The sequence below is a fragment of the Heloderma suspectum genome, chromosome 4 (genome assembly GCF_057233095.1).
Source record: "Heloderma suspectum isolate Gila_16-S chromosome 4, 16-S_ref, whole genome shotgun sequence".
Classification (NCBI taxonomy): Eukaryota; Metazoa; Chordata; class Lepidosauria; order Squamata; family Helodermatidae; genus Heloderma; species Heloderma suspectum.
In genome coordinates, this window is record NC_139461.1 from 297,133,338 (window position 1) to 297,156,010 (window position 22,673).

The 22,673-nt window shown below is 44.4% G+C and overlaps 2 protein-coding genes and 1 non-coding gene across 4 annotated transcripts in view; 1 reads left to right on the forward strand and 2 right to left on the reverse strand.

The window, feature by feature from the left end:
• The window catches only part of ZNF831 (zinc finger protein 831), a 127,905-nt gene extending 124,679 nt beyond the window's left edge, over nt 1-3,226 (forward strand). For both annotated transcript variants that reach the window (XM_084854294.1, XM_084854296.1), the window contains one exon: nt 554-3,226. In XM_084854294.1, coding sequence (XP_084710420.1) covers nt 554-1,342 — 789 coding nt within the window. In that variant the 3' untranslated portion in view covers nt 1,343-3,226. The remainder of the gene's footprint in view (nt 1-553) is intronic.
• A 726-nt stretch (nt 3,227-3,952) lies between these two features.
• On the reverse strand, nt 3,953-11,279 carry LOC146348912 (large ribosomal subunit protein uL15-like). The gene is made up of 5 exons (XM_084854299.1): nt 11,254-11,279; nt 8,482-8,545; nt 7,559-7,634; nt 5,610-5,784; nt 3,953-4,167 (listed from the first exon to the last, which is right to left on the reverse strand). Exons 1-5 carry the CDS (start codon nt 11,254-11,256, stop codon nt 4,039-4,041), a joined length of 447 nt encoding a protein of 148 aa, XP_084710425.1. The 5' UTR covers nt 11,257-11,279; the 3' UTR covers nt 3,953-4,038.
• LOC146348913 (small nucleolar RNA SNORA3/SNORA45 family) lies at nt 6,148-6,267 on the reverse strand. Its single transcript, XR_014791642.1, has one exon. It is a non-coding gene; the product is annotated as a small nucleolar RNA SNORA3/SNORA45 family (small nucleolar RNA).
• Nucleotides 11,280-22,673: the final 11,394 nt, after the last annotated feature.

Sequence of the window (22,673 nt, forward strand, 5' to 3'; positions counted from 1 at the left end):
GGCTTGGGACCGCAATACCTGATGACACGCCTCTCCCAAAATGAACCTACCTGTATGCTACGTTCAGCATCTAAAGTCCTCCTCCGAGTGCCTCCTCCAAGGGTAGCTCGGAAGGCAGCAACAAGGGAGAGGGCCACTTTGCTTTCTTACATTTCTTTTTCTGTTATGACAAGAAAGGAAATACAGAAATAGTGATGTTTGTGGTGGTGAAGATACATACAGCCAATGACCAATAAATATTTTGTTACTGCACAATGAATTTTGACAGGCACTGCAGCCATCCATATGGAATCTGACCTTGTGTTTGTGTGTATGTGTCTCCAAAGATGTATGTGGGTCCTGTTCACGAGAACAAGTTGTGTGATGGCCTTTTTCACTATGATGTGCCTGCCACATTGCAGTGAGAAAACAGCTTTGAGAATGGGCCTCTAGTAGAATTCTGGAAGTGATAATCACAGACATAGTCAAGACACTATTTAATTTCCATTCAGCTGCTTTGGATCTAAAGGTATTATAGCATTCAGTAAACTGATAATTTCTTCATCTCGTGTAGGATGTTTCCAGATCTACTAATGAGCACTCAGGTGTCGGTGTCTCTCTTCAGAGAATTGCTACAATTCCAGATGAACCAACAGCAACATATTCCTGCCCATTGGTCAGTAAGACTTCACTGCAAAAAGCCAGCAACCTAGATGATTGCTCCTTAGGAATACTGCAAAAAGAGCCACAGCAAGGTATTAATTCTGATCATTGTTGGCCTTCCTCTGGGACTTGTAACTTTGAATTCAAAGATGCAAACAAGAGCCATCCAAGTAACCTTGTGGGTTCTCAGGTTACTAGTCCTATTTTTGTAGGGTCAAAAGCAGACTGCAATAATGTAGAATCAAAGTATCAAAAGGATGCTATCTTAGAGCCATCTGTCCACATCACAGAAAGAGAACAATCTACAGATGAGGATTTGTATTCATCTTTAAAAGAGCAGCTCACCTCCACCTTCCAAACTCCATATCCTGTTTTGCTCAAATCAAGGCTACTTACTGAGGTATCAATTTCAAGTAATTATTTACCTGGCTCAATGCATGTGCAGGAGACAAACAGCTCTCCTGGTCACTTTAGATATACAGACAAGAACAACCACTCTATGAAACCAGATAATAGCCAAGAAAAGATTGTCAAACCGAGATTTCCTGCTTTTGAAAAACCCTCTGCTTTTCAGAGTCCTGGAACACAATCCATATCTTACAAAAAACAAAGCTTGGAAATGATGAACAAACAAACTCATGTGGAATATGATAACACAAGCAGCAGTGATGATGAAGACAGGCTAATTATAGAAATATAACAAATTGTTGAATATTTATCATCATAAGGGCACAATTGGCAGGAAGTGCTGTAGGGCCAGCCAGTCATTGATCGGCCTTTCTGTTGCACCTTAAGAGCAGAAAAGCCATTCCTGCCTTCACCAGACAATATATTAACCTTTGCCAACTACTTTGGGCTTCTTTTCATGTGTTATTGCTTTTATATTAAGCAAGGAAGGAGTTAGTCACATGTTTCAATACCCACAGTAAACCTACAGTACCTTAGTTTCTTGCTTAGTCAAGTTTCTTTGTATGTCCCTCTATTTTATCAGTCTCTTATTCATACAACTGAAGACAGCTGCACCTGCAGGGACAGCAGCAATCACTTTACTGCTCTGCAAAGTTGGAGGTAGAATGCACCAACTGTAGAATTGTTCTCAGCTGCTTCCTGCTGCTTGTCTCCTGTAACTTTTTCCATCTACAGAGTTTTGCATGAGACCAGTGCCCTTAAGACATTATACAGCTTTTCCATATTGCACAAATATTCCGTGGTCCCTTGTGACAGATAACACAGGCATGTCCTGCTTTGTGTTTTGTGCCTTTTCTGTTGAAATCTACTTGAGTATTTGATATTTTCGCACTCCTCTGATAGTATGGGTTAGCAGTGTCAACATTTCAGAGGTTTCTGAAACAGGAATCCTTTTGATACTGTTTTTCAGGTCAAGCAGGGAAAATACTGTGTTTTATGAAAACATTTTCAAATGAAAATGCTCAGTTTGCCCTCCAAGACTTGAATGTAGAGATAACACTTACATGGTATTGTCTCTCTTCCCTCCCATTTTGGTACAAGTCCAAACTGCACTGTTAGAGCAGCAGTAAACCTTTCTACTGAGAAATTCAAGAATTTACCAACTTCTGTGTCCAGTTGGTCATCTTGCATTTCCCTAAAAACAACTCCGTTTTGTTATAACACTAATAAGAGATGACAGTAATTTTAGAGCTCAATTGCACTGTTGTATTAATTTGTTTTATATTTAACTTTTCCTATGAGTTTTGAAATTTTTAATTTTGTGTTACAAGGTAATGAAGAAACTTGCATGCGATATTCATGGCCTTTTCCTTGATCAAGACAGGTTGTAAAAGTGATACTTTGAAGGCTGATCTAGTCATGATGGTCCAAATATGCAGTAGGAAAAACACAGTTTTATAAGTGTTTCTGAACAACCCAGAAGCAAAGCAGCAACTTATCCTCTTGCTGAACAAATGGAGGAATGTGTAGTGCTGAAAATGATCAAACTTTCAACTTTTCCTGTGAAGTAATCAAATGCTTCCATGTACAGTCTGCAGTGACTCTATCCATGCAACTCTGAACATTGAAATGCCAAAAGGGAGTTGAGCTAGCATGCTTGTCCTGGGTCTCCCTCTTGACGTGTATTTTACCCATATTAAAAATACCTGAATAGGGCTATTAAGAACTTTGTATCCATTCCCAACTTTCTAAATACGTTGTTGTGGGGAAGGAGAGGTCAACCAGTTGTTTTAACTCCTGTACCAAAGAACGAAACATGGGGCACAGTCCATGCCATACAGTTGTACATGCTTAATTGGAAGGAATGTAGGACAGGTAGAGGTATGGTCTAAAGCATCTCCCATTCATTTTTAAGGGGCTTTCCAGTAGATACCCTTGGTGAATTTTGCATAAACCGTACAAATAACCCTTTTATCTTCATGAAACACTGTGTACTTATTAAAATGTTGCAGGAATCGTAACGGCTTGCACTCATGACTGGGAAAGCCAGAGTATGTGTTTTTAATGTGCATATGCTGAAATCTGTTCACAATGATAGGGCCAATTCAGATCCACCCTTAAATTTCAGGGTAACACACCACTGTTATGACCGTGTGAAATAAACTTCCTATGTTTCCAGCTTATTTATAGCACTGATAGAAAAAGCCGAAGTGGGCATTGTGGCTGGCGAGAACAGGGCAATGGCAAGGAGTTGGCAGAACACCGTGCTCCTGGGAAATGCTGCATATCCCCTCTCCATCTACTTCTAAGATTTCACAGGCACAGCTCACACACTTGAACCTGAGTCTTTGTGTTTGTTTGTTTTTAAATTAAAGGAGCAGATGCATAGTCTGCATACACATGTGGGGGCTCAACATCAGACTGTGGCCTCTAGCCAGCTTCGTGGGCTGTCCTAATCAGGTTTTGGGCCAAGAAATGTGCAGATGAGGCATCCTTGATTGCCTGGCACCAGGGAGGCTGGCAGAGGTGAGTGGAGAAGGGGGGGTTATTAGTTGCAGCTCAGTTGCTGTAGCAGTGGGGATACAGCTGTCAGATGAGCATGGCCTAACTGTCTCTATGTAGGTGGTGTAAGACAAGGACCTGCCCATGGCAATGTAGGCAGCTTTGGCAGTGCACCTACAGAAAAGACGGAGAAGCAAGAGTAAGGGTAGCCCAACCTCCTTTCTTCTGAGGTGTAGGGTAATCACTGGCCCATGGTCCCAGGAAGCAACCCCCCCCCCCCCCCAATCCAATACCATTTCTGCATATGCTTGTTGCAATAGCATACACAGCTGTGGTTATGTGGAATGTTAGGCCGTGGAGATATTTACTTCTTGTGAGCGCGCTAGCAACAGTGGAATTTGCGATCTTCCTCACTAGTTTATTAAAATGAGACCCACAGACATCTGAAATAACCATTTATTTAAAACCCAGTATACAGAGAAGTCCTTATGCCACTAGCACACAGGCTCCACCAACTTCTTTTATTTTCTCTTCTGCTTTTCTGCTGAAGAATTTTGCTTTCACAATTACAGGCTGTTTGGGCAGTTTCCCCTTACCCAGGACTTTATAATAACCCTGAAATGATAGCAAAAATTTAGAACAGACTCAGAAGCAAGCTCAAGGGTAATACATACACACTCAGTCCCTTGCAACCACCACTAGTAATTCAATTAAAATTTACAGACAATTCTTTGCAAAGTGCCATAAGTAACAACTTATGCCAGATGGGGAAGATAATCCGTAGAACTAGAGCAGCAGCATTAGCCCTAACCATTAATTTGTACAATCTACAAGGGAAAAAACCTGGAAAATAACTCTGCAATGTAGTATCACATGCGCAGTTTAAAATATATGTATACTACTTCACAGTTTTCACAAAGCGCATGAGCATTCGACCCAATTTTTTTTAGCTTTGCATTCTAGCTGATAGAAATTTTGGGAAGATGGGCCTATTACCTACATGTAGCTGACACAGAAAAGCAAACTACATTAAAAAGCTGTTCCATACCATGTCTCAGTGAAATACCAACAAAATAGTCTGAATATATATATGAGGCAGAAAAACAGATTGTCCATTTGTATACACCATTTTTTTTTTGCACAGTCCAGTCGGCAGGCATACAATGAAGGAAGACCATATTTTCAGTATACTCCGAAAGAGCAATGTCAAATGTTTTTCACATTGGCCCAGTTCACATGACATGCGAACAACCATGTTGAACAAACCTCACATAACCCCCAGTGGCTGGTTTCGGACGACACACCACAACTCCATTAGGGGTTGCATATTCAAAATGGTGCCCCACATGCTGCGGCTCATTGAGAGTTTAAAAAAACCCACAGTGAGCCTGGCATGTTCTGTGAACCGAGTCATGTTGTCACTGTAGTGTTGCAGTTTCCCAGTAAAAGAATCCCAATGTGTACTGACTACAAGGGCTTTAAGAAAATCAATTTACGTAGTATTCTGATGTTAAGGAATGGGTAACATCCCGATCCACTGACTCCAGCAGTTTCACATATCTTCAATAATATTAAGAGTTCTCACAAATGTTCCAGAAAATGCCCTCATGAGCTAACCAATGTCACTGATACAAGTTGACTGTGGTACAAAACTAGAGATCACGGTCAATCATATCTGGAATTTCTCTCCGAGAAACACAGCACACCATAACAATGACACATGTTATGATACTGCGCTAGTCTCGTTTAATGTTTACATCTCATCCACCTAAAAAATTAATTGGGTGACTATATAAGTGCTGATGCTATAAAGCACCATCATAACACAAACAGTGAAATATTATGGAGATTGGACTCAAAAGAAATATAGCATTTCTCTTGGGCTTGGAGGCTTCAGCCTCAAGTTAACAACTGAATAGCAAAATCTAAGACCAGGTTTGTTTGTGCAGACCTAGATCTTAGAATATCAGGAAACACGTATAAAAGCAATATATGCGTGTACACCTGCATGATCAAAAGAGTTTGGTCCACATGACAAAACTTAAAACGACACTTACCGAGCGTACAACATCAATAACGGGCGCTAACCCAGCTGGATGTTTGGCATACTTGAGCCTTGTCTGCTCACTAACAAGTGTCCAGAGCTTATCTAGATTCACTGTAGGGCAAAAGTGCTGGTTCTTCTTCAGATGGTAATGTCTCATACCAACCTTTCCAAAATAACCAGGATGGCTAGAAAGAAAACATCCAGTATAAATAATTGTGGCATGATTACTTTTCCAATATATGAGTGCCACGCACCTTCAAGAGTCCATGACTCACTCTTTTGCAAATCCTGAGCCTTGACCGTTTCTAGGGTGTACAGTCAAAAAAGTCTGGCACAGCACAGTGGTTAAGCACATGAACTACAAAATAGATATTCCTAATTCAAACATCAGCTCAGCCAGGAACTCACTGTGGCCTCAGACAAGCCACTATTGTTCAATACAGAATAAGAACACTAAATATCAATGAGATAGTTCCTGCAAAGTGCTTTGAAAACACAAGAAAAGCACTATACGAGACATGTAAATTGTTTTTCTCAACCTGACTTCCTTCTGTTACTAATCTGGTGGCTGATTGTTCTATTAGGAGAACAGTAGTCAGTTGTTACTCTCCAAGCACTATAGCACACTATGACAACTGGTAGTATCTAGATGTGACTTTAGCCTCAGTCATTTCAAATTCTGCAGCTTCATTCTCATGTCAAACTCTCAATTACGTTAACAGATTAAAGGCTAATAAAAAACTGTATAGAAGAATACCATGGACTGGATAGATTAGTAACGTTCTATATTTCAGAGTACATTTGAAATATAGAGTATAAAAGATTTGGTCTTACTAATATAGTTCAGTCACTTTTTATGATACTGTAGTGTACCTGAAGCCCTTGGAACTGGGGTGGATAATGCAGTGCTGCAAAGTCCACCCACGATCAGTTGTGGACCCTAATTGACTTTTCTAGTGGGTCTATGGCATTTCATAGGAAAAAGGTTCCCCACCCTGGCATAAGAACAAAGTGGGCTAATACACAAAAGAAATGGCCCATTCAATGCTATTAGTGATGAAGGTTTCCTGGAAAAACCAACATCTGTTTTTTCTGGAAAACTTCCCCAATGCGCTGTTTAAAAATGCATTTAATACGGTTTAAATTTTATATTCAAACAAATTTAAAGCTTTACTTGGATGTGATTTTATACGAATGCTTCTAAATATTTTAAGACATAACCTCAATAATATACACTTCTATACAATGTTTACGTTTTAAGGAAAAAAGGCACTGTTCCTAGGGATAAGTGACCTGAAAAAGGAGTTAATTACAACTCAAAAACTAAGCAATTACTGTTTCCATTGTTATGAAACAATCCACTTTTAGAAATGGATTTTTTTTTCTCAGGGAAATGTGGTGGTGAATTTTTTTCCATTCCAGAAAAAAATCTGCCCCTCATCACTGGTATTGCATTCAAGAAAGTAATTTATTAAAAAGCATCAGAACTGAGAAAACTGTTCTCTCAACATATCGTGGAGAAATAATTCCTATATTCAGATAAACTAAGGTCACAATCCTATGCATGTTTAGATAGAAAAAAGGCCTACAACTCCCAGCATTCCCCAAACAGCCATGCTGGCTGGGGATGCTGGGTGTTGTAGGACCTTTTCCTCTCTAAACATGCATAGGATTGTGCCCTAAATATACTTTACAGACTTGAAATCTCACTGACTTCAGTAGGACCTTGCTAAGAAAGGCATAAGAAATAAAAGTTCAAGCTTTCCACCACTGCCCTGAGTTGGCACTGCCCACCACTAAATTACATGCTTACTTTCCTTAAATAAGATTCAATATCTGTTCCTATGGCTGCATGCCTTTAAGAAAGTCATTACTAAAAAAAGTTAATTCTTATTAACCCAGTAAGTCATTGCAATAAAGAAATAAAGGGATGTTCAGAAACAAAGAGGGCAAGCTTACTATTTGTCAAAGTTAATTCTGTGGTGGTGCATGCCCCCAGCATTACCACGTCCTCCAGGATGTTTTCTATGTTTACCTAAGAGAAACAAAATACTATTACAAAAACCTCTGCCATTTATTTTAAAGCATAGATTACTCAGAACTAACAGTGCAATCCAAATTGGGCATGAGTGCTAGATTATACATCACTTCCAAAGTGCCAGCCAGGGCAGGAGGGGTGTGTGCGTGTGTTTTCATGCAAAGTTACATGCTGTCATTCATGCTGCACCCGGCTCTAACTAGCCCAGAGAGTGTGAGGTACACAAGTATGATCTTGTTACCAAGGCAGCACTTAGGAAGTTTCTGTAAATTTGGGGGCCCAGCCTGCCACACCCATTTTACCTAAGCAGTGGAGCAAGACACTTTGGGAAGCAATCCTGTACTCTGCAATGTTTGTTATTCACATCTGCTGCTTCTGTACAATAACCAACCATAATTTTATAAAAGTTCTCTCAAGAAGTGATGCTAAAAACTCTTCTTAAAATTGTTTAGTTACTTTTTTCCTGAAGAATTTCATGCCCAGATGAATGAGAAACCTTGACTGAGGGAAACAGTGTGGCCCTTAGAGCAGGGCCACTTCCACTTGGCTTGTGTTTATTCTGGGCTCTTCAGGCTGGCCCTCACAAGCACAGTGGTAGCCATTATGGAAAGGCAGCCTGAAACACTACACTGTATGCTTTGCTACTGTGCAACTACACACAGGAGTTTAAAAGCAATAAAAGGGGTGGAAACCATAAACCTGGAAGTTACAGGCACCACTAGCAAAACTAGTTCCTCTGGTGGTTTAAGTCATCTGATAGCCAAAACAAAAGATTCATGACACCATGAAGCAGCAACAGATCAAACTGAAAGAATCCTGCAAACAGGCTGCCCTCTATACATACCAATACGGCCATGGCCGTGGCTGACATGACCTCGCAGTTTCCTTGTCTTTCTCAGTCTTGAAGGCTTAAGAAGAAGAAGATGTTAAGCAGGTACGTGACCATCACAGCTTGGTGAAATGAGCTCAGCAACAGCATGAGGTTTCAGAAGTCAACAAATGCTTTGAATACACAGTGGGATCCCCCCACCTCAATTTGTTGTTTATGGACTAGAGACTCAGTATGAAGCCTAAGCGTTCCCTTTTATACTCATGTTGGCATTTCTTTGTTGCGTTTTTAACTGTTTTAAGTTCAAATGGCTCTTAAGTATTATGTTTTTATCCCGCCTTCAGATGGTGTACATTGTTCTCCACCATCCCTTTAATCCTCACAACAACCCTGGGAGGTAGGTTAGGCTGAGAGAGTATGACTGGCCCAAGTAACCTTGTGAGGTTCATGGCTGTGTAGGATTTGAACCCAGGTCTCCCCAATTTGACACACTGAGCTGGAGGGATAAGGCACACTAAAACCTGTCTTAACACAAACTAGTTTCAAGTTCAAAATTCCAAAGGCAATGAAAGAGAAGAGACTCTGAATTGGGGGGAATGCTTCTGTAGATAAGGTATTCTGCAATAAGGGAGGCTCCAGTCAGTCATGAAGCTCACTGGGTGACCCTGGGCCAGTTACGCTCTCTCTCAACCTACTTCACAGGATTGTTACGAGGATAAATTTGAGGTGGGGGAGAACCACGTTCACCAGCTTGATCTCTTTGGAGGAAGAGCAGGATATAAATAAATACATAATAAGCAAGTCCACTGTGCTATTTCAGACATATTTTAGGTGTGCACCTAGGGGAGCAATCCTATGGCCACTAGACACTGTCTAGAGAGCTACAGGATTTTTTGGTTCCTAGTAAACATGCTCCAGACCCCTTCCCCTGCGTACCCAGTGCAGTTCTTTCCCCACCAGCTACATCTCCGTGCTCAGAAACTATTCCTGGTTCTCCCCCCCCCCCGTGTATTCTTTTTCAGCAATCTAAGGGGGGGGGGGGCTCTTCTTGCTTGTTGCTATTGTAAGACAACTGGGAGTTGTCCGCCCTTGTTGCTTTACTGCAAATCGCTCAGAGATCTGCCAGTAGACCCCAATCTAACTTCTGCCCACCCCTGAAGAAAGCAGAGCAAGTGCTCTGAAGGAGGGCTAGAAAAGGGCAACCAAAACAATCACAGGGCTAGAGCACCTTCCCTATGAAAAAAAAGTATTTGGCACTTTTTGATTTAGGAAGAGAGATGGGAAGAGGGGAGAACAAAGGCTGACAAATTATGACTGCAGCAGAGAGAGATGTTCCTCCTCCTATCACAATAGGGCAACGTGGGGTCACCCAATGAAACAGATCAGAAATAGGGGCTGGACAAGGGCAAAATGCTATTCCATACAATGCCTAACTTATGGAATCCACCACAAGATAGCTTAGGCAACTTAAAAACGCCCAGAAGATTTAGACAAGTTCATGAAGAATGGATTTATTACCAGCGACTAACCATTACAGCTAAAGAGAACTTCCAAATCGGAAGCAGGATATCCCCAAAGAGTAATAGCTGCTGGATTGTAAGCAACAGGCAAGTGCTCCTGCCTTCTTTTTCATGCCCTGCTTGTGGGCTTCCTCAAGGCTAAACATGCCCAGTTCTTTCAGTCTCTCTTCATAGGGCTTTGTTTCCAGTCCCCGATCATCTTTGTTGCCCTCCTCTGAACCCTCTCCAGTTTGTCTGTATCCTTCTTAAAGTGTGGTGCCCAGAACTGGACACAGTACTCCAGATGAGGCCTAACCAGTGCTGAGTAGAGGGGAACTAGTACTTCCCGGGATTTGGAAGCGATGCTTCTATGAATGCAGCCCAAAATAGCATTGGCCTTTTTTGCAGCCACATCACATTGTTGGCTCATATTCAGCTTGTGATCAACAACAATTCCAAGATCCTTCTCGCTTGTCGTGTGGTTGAGCCACGTATCCCCCATCTTGTAACTGTGCATTTGATTTCTTTTTCCTAGGTGCAGAACTTGGCATTTGTCCCTATTAAATGCCATTCTGTTGTTTTCTGCCCAGCGCTCCAGTCTATCCAGATCACTTTGAATTTTGTTTCTGTCTTCCAAGGTATTAGCTATCCCTCCCAATTTTGTGTCATCTGCAAATTTGATCAGCATTCCCTGCACCTCCTCCTCCAAGTCATTCATAAAAATGTGGGAGAGCAGCAGCCATTGATAGCCTCCTCCAGGCATTTACCTAACGCCCTCGTGAAGCCATTACAGTTGGTTGCCATAAGCTGGGTCTCCCCGCCCCCCATTCACGCTTGAGCTGGGATCAGATGGAACCCGGTCTGCAATACTCGGGGGGGGGGGCAGCTTGGTTGCCCTCCACGTGTAGTTGGTCTGCGACTCCCTTCAGCCCTAGCCAGCATAGCCAATGGTGAGGGACGATGGGAGTTGTAGTCCAAAACATCCGGAGGGCCATGAGTTGCCCACACGGGGCCTCACCACACTATCTGTTGACTTAAGAAATCTCCCACTTCTAAAAAAGAACCCTCTCCCTCCTGCGCACGAAATCCCTCCTCATGCCGACGGCTGCGGGGAGGCTCCCCGCGCGGGACGAAGCCGAAGCGCTCCCCTTCAGGCGCCCGTCGACAAGCGGGCCGGGGAGGAGCAGACGCCCGGAAGGCCGTGTGACCACCGCCCGCCGGTGGAATCAGTGAACTAGGCTCCCTCCACAGGCGCCGCGCCGCGCCGCGCCGCGCCCCCTTCCCTTACCATCTTGCTGGCTTCAGGAGGAAGAGGGAGATGCCCCTCGCGCGAGATTTCAGAGGGAGGAAAGCCGCTATCGCGAGATCTCGATACTCGGGGACCGGCGGATGCAACTCGTGCACGGAGGGAAAGTTGGGGGGGGGGGTTCTCGCGATACATCCAGCGCGCGCATGTGTCACGTGGTGCAAGTGCGTCCGGCTGGCTCCAGTGGCCCGGCCCGGCGGGACTTTCTCAGCCAGAGCGGCGTAAGGGAGCACGGGGCCCGCGTTCCCTCACGGGGGTGGCGAAGTGCTACGGCGGCACGTGGTTGGGCATGGGCGCGCAGCGGCGTCGTTCGAAACGCTGGGAGCCTTTCCGCCGGGAGACCGGCGCGCAGCCCGCGTTGGGGCGTAGTGCAATTGTAGGCATGCCCACTCAGAGTAAGGCCTCGTGCGTTCCATGGGACGACTCCAAGTAAGCGTGCATAGGATGGCAGCCTGAGGGTGCAACCCTGTTGATGTCCACTCAGAGTAAGGCCTCGTGCGTTCCATGGGACGACTCCCAGGAAGCGTGCATAGGATGGCAGCCTAACAGTGCAACCCTGTTGATTTCCACTCAGGAGTAAGACCTATTGTGTTCCATGGGACTACTCCCAGTAAGCGTGCATAGGATTGCAGCCTAACAGTGCAACCCTGTTGATGTCCACTCAGGAGTAAGGCCTCTTGCGTTCCATGGGACTACTCCCAGGAAGCGTGCATAGGATGGCAGCCTAACAGTGCAACCCTGTTGATGTCCGCTCAGGAGTAAGACCTATTGCATTCCATGGGACTACTCCCAGTAAGAGTGCATAGGATGGCAGCCTAACAGTGCAACCCTGTTGATGTCCACTCAGGAGTAAGGCCTCTTGCGTTCCATGGGACTACTCCCAGGAAGCGTGCATAGGATGGCAGCCTAACAGTGCAACCCTGTTGATGTCCACTCAGGAGTAAGACCTATTGTGTTCCATGGGACTACTCCCAGTAAGCATGTATAGGATGGCAGCCTAACAGTGCAACCCTGTTGATGTCCACTCAGGAGTAAAGCCTCTTGCCTTCCATGGGACTACTCCCAGTACGCGTGCATAGGATGGCAGCCTAACAGTGCAACCCTGTTGATTTCCACTCAGGAGTAAGGCCTCTTGCGTTCCATGGGACTACTCCCAGTAAGCGTGCATAGGATGGCAGCCTAACAGTACAACCCTGTTGATTTCCACTCAGGAGTAAGACCTATTGTGTTCCATGGGACTACTCCCAGTAAGCGTGCATAGGATTGCAGCCTAACAGTGCAACCCTGTTGATGTCCACTCAGGAGTAAGGCCTCTTGCGTTCCATGGGACTACTCCCAGTAAGCGTGCATAGGATGGCAGCCTAACAGTGCAACCCTGTTGATTTCCACTCAGGAGTAAGACCTATTGCGTTCCATGGGACTACTCCCAGTAAGCGTGCATAGGATTGCAGCCTAACAGTGCAACCCTGTTGATTTCCACTCAGGAGTAAGGCCTCTTGCGTTCCATGGGACTACTCCCAGTAAGCGTGCATAGGATGGCAGCCTAACAGTGCAACCCTGTTGATTTCCACTCAGGAGTAAGACCTATTGTGTTCCATGGGACTACTCCCAGTAAGCGTGCATAGGATGGCAGCCTAACAGTGCAACCCTGTTGATTTCCACTCAGGAGTAAGACCTATTGTGTTCCATGGGACTACTCCCAGTACGCGTGCATAGGATTGCAGCCTAACAGTGCAACCCTGTTGATTTCCACTCAGGAGTAAGGCCTCTTGCGTTCCATGGGACTACTCCCAGTAAGCGTGCATAGGATGGCAGCCTAACAGTGAAACCCTGTTGATTTCCACTCAGGAGTAAGACCTATTGTGTTCCATGGGACTACTCCCAGTAAGCGTGCATAGGATTGCAGCCTAACAGTGCAACCCTGTTGATTTCCACTCAGGAGTAAGACCTATTGTGTTCCATGGGACTACTCCCAGTAAGCGTGCATAGGATTGCAGCCTAACAGTGCAACCCTGTTGATGTCCACTCAGGAGTAAGGCCAATTGCGTTCCATGGGACGACTCCCAGTAAGCGTGCATAGAATGGCACCTAACAGTGCAACCCTGTTGATGTCCACTCAGGAGTAAGACCTATTTTGTTCCATGGGACTACTCCCAGTAAGCGTGCATAGGATTGCAGCCTAACAGTGCAACCCTGTTGATTTCCACTCAGGAGTAAGGCCTCTTGCGTTCCATGGGACTACTCCCAGTAAGCGTGCATAGGATGGCAGCCTAACAGTGCAACCCTGTTGATTTCCACTCAGGAGTAAGACCTATTGTGTTCCATGGGACTACTCCCAGTAAGCATGCATAGGATTGCAGCCTAACAGTGCAACCCTGTTGATTTCCACTCAGGAGTAAGACCTATTGTGTTCGATGGGACTACTCCCAGTAAGCGTGCATAGGATGGCAGCCTAACAGTGCAACCCTGTTGATGTCCACTCAGGAGTAAGGCCTCTTGCGTTCCATGGGACTACTCCCAGTAAGCGTGCATAGGATGGCAGCCTAACAGTGCAACCCTGTTGATTTCCACTCAGGAGTAAGACCTATTGTGTTCCATGGGACTACTCCCAGTAAGCGTGCATAGGATGGCAGCCTAACAGTGCAACCCTGTTGATGTCCACTCAGGAGTAAGGCCTCTTGCGTTCCATGGGACTACTCCCAGTAAGCGTGCATAGGATGGCAGCCTAACAGTGCAACCCTGTTGATTTCCACTCAGGAGTAAGACCTATTGTGTTCCATGGGACGACTCCCAGTACGCGTGCATAGGATGGCACCTAACAGTGCAACCCTGTTGATTTCCACTCAGGAGTAAGACCTACTGCGTTCCATGGGACGACTCCCAGTAAGCGTGCATAGGGTGGCAGCCTAACTGTGCAACCCTGTTGATGTCCACTCAGGAGTAAGACCTACTGCGTTCCATGGGACTACTCCCAGGGTAAGTGGATGTAGGATTGCAACCTGGCTATGTTCCTTATCTGTCCTGAATCTCTCATGCATCATCTTCATGGGATGAGCCCGATTGTAGTATTATGAAAGGGGAAGAAATGTCCATTTTCTCTACTCCATGCATGTTTCAGAGTGCCAGTTCAACAGATTATTTAGTATACTTACATTCTGCTTTTCCTCCAAGAAGTTCACTGTTATCTTCACAGCAAACATGGAAGGTAGGTTAGGCTGAGAGACTGGCCTAAAATCACCCAATGAGTTTCATCGCTGAGGGAGGATTTGGAGCTAGGCTAACCACTGCATCACGCTAAGGGTGCAATTCTATGCAGGTTTAGACAGAAAAAAGCCCTACAACTCCAAGCATTCCCCAGCCACCTATGCTCCTGTTGTGCGGAGGGGCGTAAACCCCCTCCTGGTTTGTTGCCTAGCTGTAGGCCAAAAGTACACATGACATGGGTAAGGTTTCAGTGGACTAAGTTTAATATGTGCACATATGGCGATCAATTAGTGAGGGGAAACTGGCGCCCCTCAGAGGGCGTGCAACAAGCTTTTATAGTACTGAGTAAACAACTCAGGCTTATGCATTTTTACAGCAAGGCGTTGGCTGGTTTTCCCATTGAGCGTGCGTGAGTATCTAAACTCTGGGTATGCCTTATCTGGTACATGCCTTACTAGTTTCATAACTTGCGAGGGAATAGGGATGGGGTGTGCATATCTGCAGTCTGTGCGAATGGAATGAGCCGTGCATGGGGGGGAGGTGAAAGGGCTGTGTTCGGTTGTCATGGCATTGGTAAATTGTCTGGAAATTCTTCACAATCCCCCCTTTCATTATTCTGGACTCTGATCCAGACTTGATCATTTTGCTCAGTCTCTTACTTTCACCTTGTGTCGGACATCTTCTCTGAGCTCTCGGGGCTCCCTAAGTGGCACAGCAACATATTGCCCCTTTTGACCTGATTTGGACTTAAAGCCAATTCTTAGCGCTCTAGTGCTTATTGCACAGCAGCACTTAAAAAGCACATATCCTGCAACTAGCACAAAGCGCAAAAACAAAATGAATGTATGAGTGCTCCTTTTGTTGTTGTGGTTCAGTCGTTCAGTCGTGTCTGACTCTTCGTGACCCCATGGACCACAGCACGCCAGGCCTTCCTGTCCTCCGCTGGCTCCCGGAGTGTGCGCAAGTTAATATTCATTGCATCGGTGATGCTATCTAGCCATCTCATCCTCTGCCGTCCCCTTCTCCTTTTGCCTTCAATCTTTCCCAGCATCAGGGTTTTTCCAGGGAGTTTTCTCTTCGCATTAGGTGGTCAAAATATTTGAGCTTCAGCTTCAGTAGCTGTCCTTCCAATGAGCACTCAGGGTTGATTTCCTTTAGGATGGACTGATTGGACCTCCTTGCAGTCCAGGGGACTCGTAAGTGTCTTTTCCAACACCACAGTTCGAAGGCATTGATTCTTCGGTGCTCAGCCTTCCTTATAGTCCAGCTCTCACAGCCATACGTTACTACTGGGAAAACCATAGCTTTGATTATACGAATCTTTGTCGGCAAGGTGATGTCTCTGCTTCTTACTATGCTGTCTTAGGTTTGCCATAGCTTTCCTGCCAAGGAGCAAGCATCTTTTAATTTCATGGCTACAGTCACCGTCTGTGGTGATCTTGGAGCCCAAGAAAATTAAATCTGTCTCTGCTTCCATTTCTTGGCCTCTATATGCCAGGAAGTGATGGGGCCACATGCCATGATCTTCGTTTTGTTAATGTTGAGTTTCAAACCAGCTTTTGCACTCTCCACTTTCACCCTCAACAAGAGGCTGTTGAGATTCTCTTCGCTTTCTGCCATTAGGGTGGTATCGTCCGCGTATCTGAGGTTGTTGATAATTCTCCCGGCAATCTTAATTCCGACCTGTGATTCATCCAACCTGGCATTTCTCATTTCTTATGAGGTTTCTCAGGAGACAGGTAAGGTGGTCTGCTACCCCCATCTCTTTAAGAATTTGCCAGAGTTTGTTGTGATCCACACAATCAAAGGCCTTAGCGTAGTCAATGAAGCAGAAATAGACGTTTTTCTGGAATTCTCTTGCTTTCTCCATGATCCAGCGAACGTTGGCAATTTAATCTCTAGTTCCTCTGCCTCTTCAAAACCCAGCTTGTACTTCCGGTAGTTCTCGGTTCACATGCTACTGAAGCCTAGCTTGTAGGATTTTGAGCATCACCTTGCTGGCATGTGAATGAAATGAGCGCAATTGTACGGTAGTTCAAACACTCTCTGGCATTGCCCTTCTTTGGAAATGGAATGTAAACTGACCTTTTCCAGTCTTGTGGCCATTGTTGAGTGTTCCAAATTTGTTGGCATATTGAGTGCAGCACTTTAACAGCATCATCTTTTAGGATTTTAAATAGCTCAGCTGGAATACTGTCATCTCCGCTAGCTTTGTTGTTGCTAATGCTTCCTAAGGCCCACTTGACTTCACTCTCTAGGATGTCTGGCTCAAGTTCAGTGACCACACCATCATGGCTATCAGGGATGTTAAGATCTTTCCTGTTTAGTTCTTCTGTGTATTCTTTCCACCTCTTCTTAATCTCATCTGCTTCTGTTAGGTCCCTGCCTTCATATCGGGGAGCCATGCAAAGAGGTCAAACCAATCATTATCAAACCAATTTCGGGTTTGGCTTCTTTCATTTGACCTGCCTTTAGCAATGCTCATGAGATGGGCAGTTCTGTCAGAGGTGTCAGCATATGTGTCATTGACGTAGACACAACACTCAGGGTGAACAATTTGCACAGACACCCCCTTGAGATGCTAGTACATAATCAAGGGCCATTCTATTTTGGAGGACCATTTGTCTGTTTTGTTGCAGTTCTTTGGCTTCGTTACAGAGGACAGTGGCAGTTTCATTTCCAAAAATTTCAAACAAGCCTTGAAGGCAGATTTCTCCTCTATGTAACCGGCGGTTACTCATGGAAGTGCTCCAAGTAATGGGTTCTAAACCAGCATCTTGTTTGGCCTGCTGTAGATCACAGGTGTTTTGAATATGTCCAGGGGGTAACGTAGCAAGAACTCTAGAAGCAAGCATAAGGGTGGCAATAGTACACCTGAAGATTTTTGAGGGAGGATCTTATAGGCCTTGTTGCCACAAACAAAGTAATGACTGGCCAGGGCAGTAAATAGTTTAGAGCTATCTTGGGAGAAAATAGGGTTATAATATCCCCTGAAGGGGTGGACTTGATTATGTGTATTTGACCCTGAGATACTCCAGGTCCCATTGGAAGGCCTGCAGGGCCAGCCTGTAGTTGAATGAGAACAGAACCAACCCGTATGGCTGGACTCCTGATTGTGGTAGCTTTTACAGTTAAGATTGAGTCTCTTTATGATGTTGTTTCTGTCTGTCCAAAAATCAGACCAGGTCGGGACATAGGTTCCATTGTTTAAGTTCCACCCCACCTTAATTTTAGTGGCCCAACATTGAGATTTCTCTAGGAACTTATTTTTGCCTATGCCTGTAAAGTTCCTTTGAAAACAATAGTTCCCTATTTGGGGAACTATGTATAAGATGCCTGAATCTTGCATTCTTGCTTCTTTCTAGGTATAGTTCTCTGTGGGTTTCCACCAAACATCTCTATACAGAGTCAAGGAAGAAGCATTAAGTGGGACTGGGAATAGAGGGATACCTCCCTCTGCATGTACTGGAACATGGTGACATACCCAACCATCTGTTTTGTTTTCTAATACTGCAGCTTGGCATGAAAATGAAAGAAGGTGGTTATCAAAAAAGGCACCCCCAGTGGCAGGTAGGGATAGCCCTAATATAACTAGGATCCTGATCATGTTCTAATTGTCTGTGTTGTTGTTGTTGTTGTTGTTGTTCAGTCATTCAGTCGTGTCCGACTCTTCGTGACTCCATGGACCATAGCACACCAGGCCCTCCTGTCCTCCGCTCTCTCCCGGAGTGTGTTCAAGTTCATTGTCCATGTACTTCGTGTTAAACAGAGTCTTAAGTTATCTAGGTATGTGGCTTCCCAGTTACTCTCATCTTTTTCTGGCCCCCCTCTTCCTTGGCAAGGGGGACTGGCGATGTTTCTCTGGACTGGGTGGTCATCTGCTTCTGGCTCCCCCCCTTTTCCGGTCAGAGGGTCTGGCGGTGCTCCCTTGAAGTCCGCAATTGTCTACTTCTGGCTCCACACCTTGGTCAGGCAAGCTGGGCGGTGCTTCTGCTATAGATCTGGTGGACACTTTCTTCGCACAATGTGAGTAGTGGATTCTAGGACTGCTGTCTTTGCAGCGTCAATCGGTATGGGTGGTCAACAGCACCTGTTGGGATCTTTTCTTATGAGGCTGAAGGGAAGACTTCTTCTGATGGACTTTGATGTAGACTCAATCTCTAGGCTACAGGTTGTGACACTATCATAGGAATGTCTGGAAGCACTTTTTAACCTGTGAATGGCAAGCCTTTACACACTTCATTAATGCTTGGCAATCGTTCAACATAGTCTCATCCCTTAAATGCAAGTTAGTAAGATGTTCTTCAATAGGTGCTGAAGACAGGAGTCTCATAGGTCTTTTTATAAGGATCGCATGGGGACTGAGTCTAGTCTGTTGGTGTGAAGTGGCACAGATGTTTAGCAGGGGCAGAGGTAGAGCATCTGGCCATTTAAGTCCAATTTTAGCACAGATTTTGGCTGGCTAGGGATGGTAGGGGCACTGGAAATGCTGTTGAATTTGCAAAGCTTTGTACATACAACTACTAATACATATTTAAAAGAACAACGTTTTTTTATCTGAATGAAACCTATTTGTATGTTTAAAACAAAGCTTACAGGTCTCTTAACTCTTGGTTCAGACACTCTGGTTTCAAGGGGAGTGACGGGGCACTGTACTTTGGTGTGCACTCCTTTCTCTCAGACGAGAACAGATAACAGGCTAATTCACTCAGGATTTTACAGAGTAAATCTCACTAAGAAAAATGTCAGAAAGAACACACACTGCTGGCCCTCCTTTCACCAAGGCCTTTCTCTTTGGCAGCAGAATAAGTTTTCTCACAGTACAGAAAGAAGCATTCTATATCAGGTAGAAGGCACACAGTGTGAAGAGCATTTACGGTGCATTGTTTTAGCTTCTGTGAGTAGGAAAAAATATGGCTTTCACTCTATGTGAATACAGCTATGAGAACAAACTCTAAAATCATGAAAATAGATAACTTTTTAGCAAATCAGCATACTTGTCCTATTGATTACTGCATTATTACTGCATATGACTCTGGGCAAATTCACACCTGACGGTTTTCTATTTTTCTGGAACAATCTAATACACTCTTCCCTTGAATTCTCACAGATTCTATATGCAGTTGTTTATTAAACAATTAAAACACATCATTTATCATTAAGTTTGTTAAGCTATGTTGTTCAGGGAGGTTCAAAGGGGGTTTGAGATCACTGAAAGTATCAGCGAATGCCATTACTTTTTCAGACGGCAGGGTAACCCAAAACCCATCTGGTTTACACAGAATTTTTGCAATTAGTTTACACAACAAATCTCTTCCCAATAAATTTACCGGGCTGTGTTCCATCAGTATAAAGGCATGCTCAGCATCTATGGGCTCAGTTTTAACATGCACGCTTTTACTGAGGGGTTGGAGTGACGGGTGGCTGGTGGCTGTCAATTCCCACAACCGCTTCAGGGCATCCTGACACTTGCATAGAGTTTGATGCTAGCATCGAATGAGTGGCGCCAGTGTCATAGGCATGGAAAAACTCTGGATCCAACAATGATATTCAAAAATGGGTGATCTGGGGTTAGTTTCCAAGTGGGCATTTGCGATTGGTTGTGTTCTCTCCCTCCTAATTTTCAATCTTCCTCAGGCAACATTTCAGCAGCCTGTATATTGTACCTGTTGCCTTTAGGACGGAGTGGGCACTCACTCTTCCAGTGATCTTCTTGTTTACAGTAATTACATATGTTTTTCGGATCAACCCCAAGACCTTTCTCATTATAAGGGGCAAACCCCCTCCCCTCCCCTCTCCTCTTTTCCCTCTGCTTCTTCTTCTCTCCCTTCCTCTGTTGTGCCCTGGCATGTAGCCTGAGATGGCGGAGGCAAGGAGTTTCGTCTGTTCCTTCATCTGCTTTTTCTTCTTGTCTTTCTTCTCCTTTGCTTCTCTGCCATTATACACATGGGTGGCCACACCTACTACTTCAGATGGACTCTTCCTTTGCCACTCAGGCACATGCTTTGTAAAGTATTATCTTATGTCAGGTGCACTTTGTTCTATAAACACACTGACAACCAAGGCTTTAGCTTGGTCAGATTCAGGGTCTAGTCCCCCATACATGTGAATGGTCTGACTGAGACGACAGAAAAACTCGCTTGGTGTTTCTGTCGGACTCTGGGAGGTGCTCTTTATTTTAGACCAGTTCACAGTCCATTGCCCATTCACTCCAAAACTTTTAAAACCAGCCCACCATAGTTTTGGAGAGGTTCTTGTCCCTCCCAGACGTTATAATCCCAGTTGGGCTCCTGGGTGGGCCATGTTGTTAATCCACCGATGGGTTGACCCTATAAAAATCCAATTTTTATCATAACAATTTCAGCACATAACCTATCTCTCCACAAACATTCAGTTTTACTTGTATTCTTTTGTTCAAAAACATCTTCCTTTCTGGTAAACACAAGCTGAGCCTAAGCTACAATTTTGCCTTTCTCATACTGTATGGTATATGCCAACCTGTGACACCTTTTTACAATAGCTTACAATAGCACACAATTCAGCACATGCTCTTGGCGAAGCCTGTGCTTGGTCTTGTTTCTTCTTTTAAACCTGACAAAACTGAAAAAAACAAGAGATGGTCTTCATTTCTAAAATCTTCCCAGTACGCTAGCTGGGAATCAGTTTTCCTTTGGTGGCCTCCTTTAACCAATTAAACATGCGGATCACCAGGTGTCAGGTGTTCTGCTGCCACGGCTTCTTAAGACTCCTCTGAGATGGACAAAATTTTGTCCTTGTCAAAGGTTCCTTCAGTTGGAAACTGTTTACTGAGATTGTCTCTTGCAAGTTTGCTTCTGATACTGTGTGCACATAAAACATGTTGAGGTACCTTTTTGGAGGGACAGAAACGGTGCGCTTTTGAATGAACAGACCCCTTGGGAATTTGAACAGAGAGACATGCAGTCCTCGGCTTTTTCCTTCTAGCCTTGGGGCTTTTGAAGGGTGGCAGACAGAATGCCCGTCTGAGACTGCAGGCTCCCTAGGACATACCCGATTTTGCTACCACACACAATCATACAACAGTGGACAATGTAGGTAACACAAGACTGGTCTCTTGTAGTCTGGTAGTCCCAACGCTGGGGCTTGTAACAATGCGCATTTTAATTCTTCGAAGGCATACTGATGCCTTCTCAAGGGAGGGGATCTCCTATGTTTTTCTTTAGCAGTTCTTGTAAGGGTTGTGCGATAACGTCAAAGTCTAAGACTCACTGCTGACAGTATCTTACTAGGCCTAAAAACCTTCTACAAGGCAATCTTAGTAACACTTTTAGGAATGCATATGTAACAGCCCAGAGGTGAGCTATTACAATCTTTCTTTGGGAAGAGAAATTTTCTCTCTGACCTGCCTGTCTTGCAGATCATGTTTCAAACTTTTTACATAAAACTTTCTTTTCTATACACCAGGGTTTTTAACCCTTCACCTGTCTTTTCTGCAAGTTAGGCGGTAAAGTCATTTTGCCCTCTTGCTATACTTTTTAAGCTGCTTTCTAACAGCTAGATTGGCAGGCATCCCTTAGCCTGCACCCCTTTATCTTAAGACACACACGGATTGAACATTCATTCTTCTCAAACTCTTAATCATTCACACACCACAGCACTGTTTTGATTTTCACATGTTTGCCTTTTGTTGGCGCCTGTAGGCAACATTGGCCCAGAAATACCAGTAATCCATTTGTCCAGGATACTAGTCCTCTAGACGAGGCGTAGATTTCCTAGATGGCTCTGGTTAAAAGAACCTTCCTTTGGCCATGTGGCTGATTTCGCTGGCCAAACATCGCTACACAGAACACACAGTCTCTGTTTTGATAAGCCTGCCGTTTCAGATAGGGTATTAAAAGGTCTTCACATTATGTCTAATGGAGAGCCCAAAGGTGGACTACACTTATCATAATAAGAATGATAAGTTTACCTTCTTACGTGTTATAGACTTAGTAACATGATAAACAAATTATATACTTTCGATTAAATAATACAATACCCTTATTTATGCGCATACATACCTGAATTCCAGATGTCCGACCTTATCTGATTTATATTTTGACCATCCCTTATCGAAGCCTCTCCGTCCCATATAGGAGAACAAGAATCTGAAGGTGAACTCACCCGGTGTGGGCAGGAGTGTTGGTCAACCCACGGGGCAGAGAAGCGACGAGCTAGGA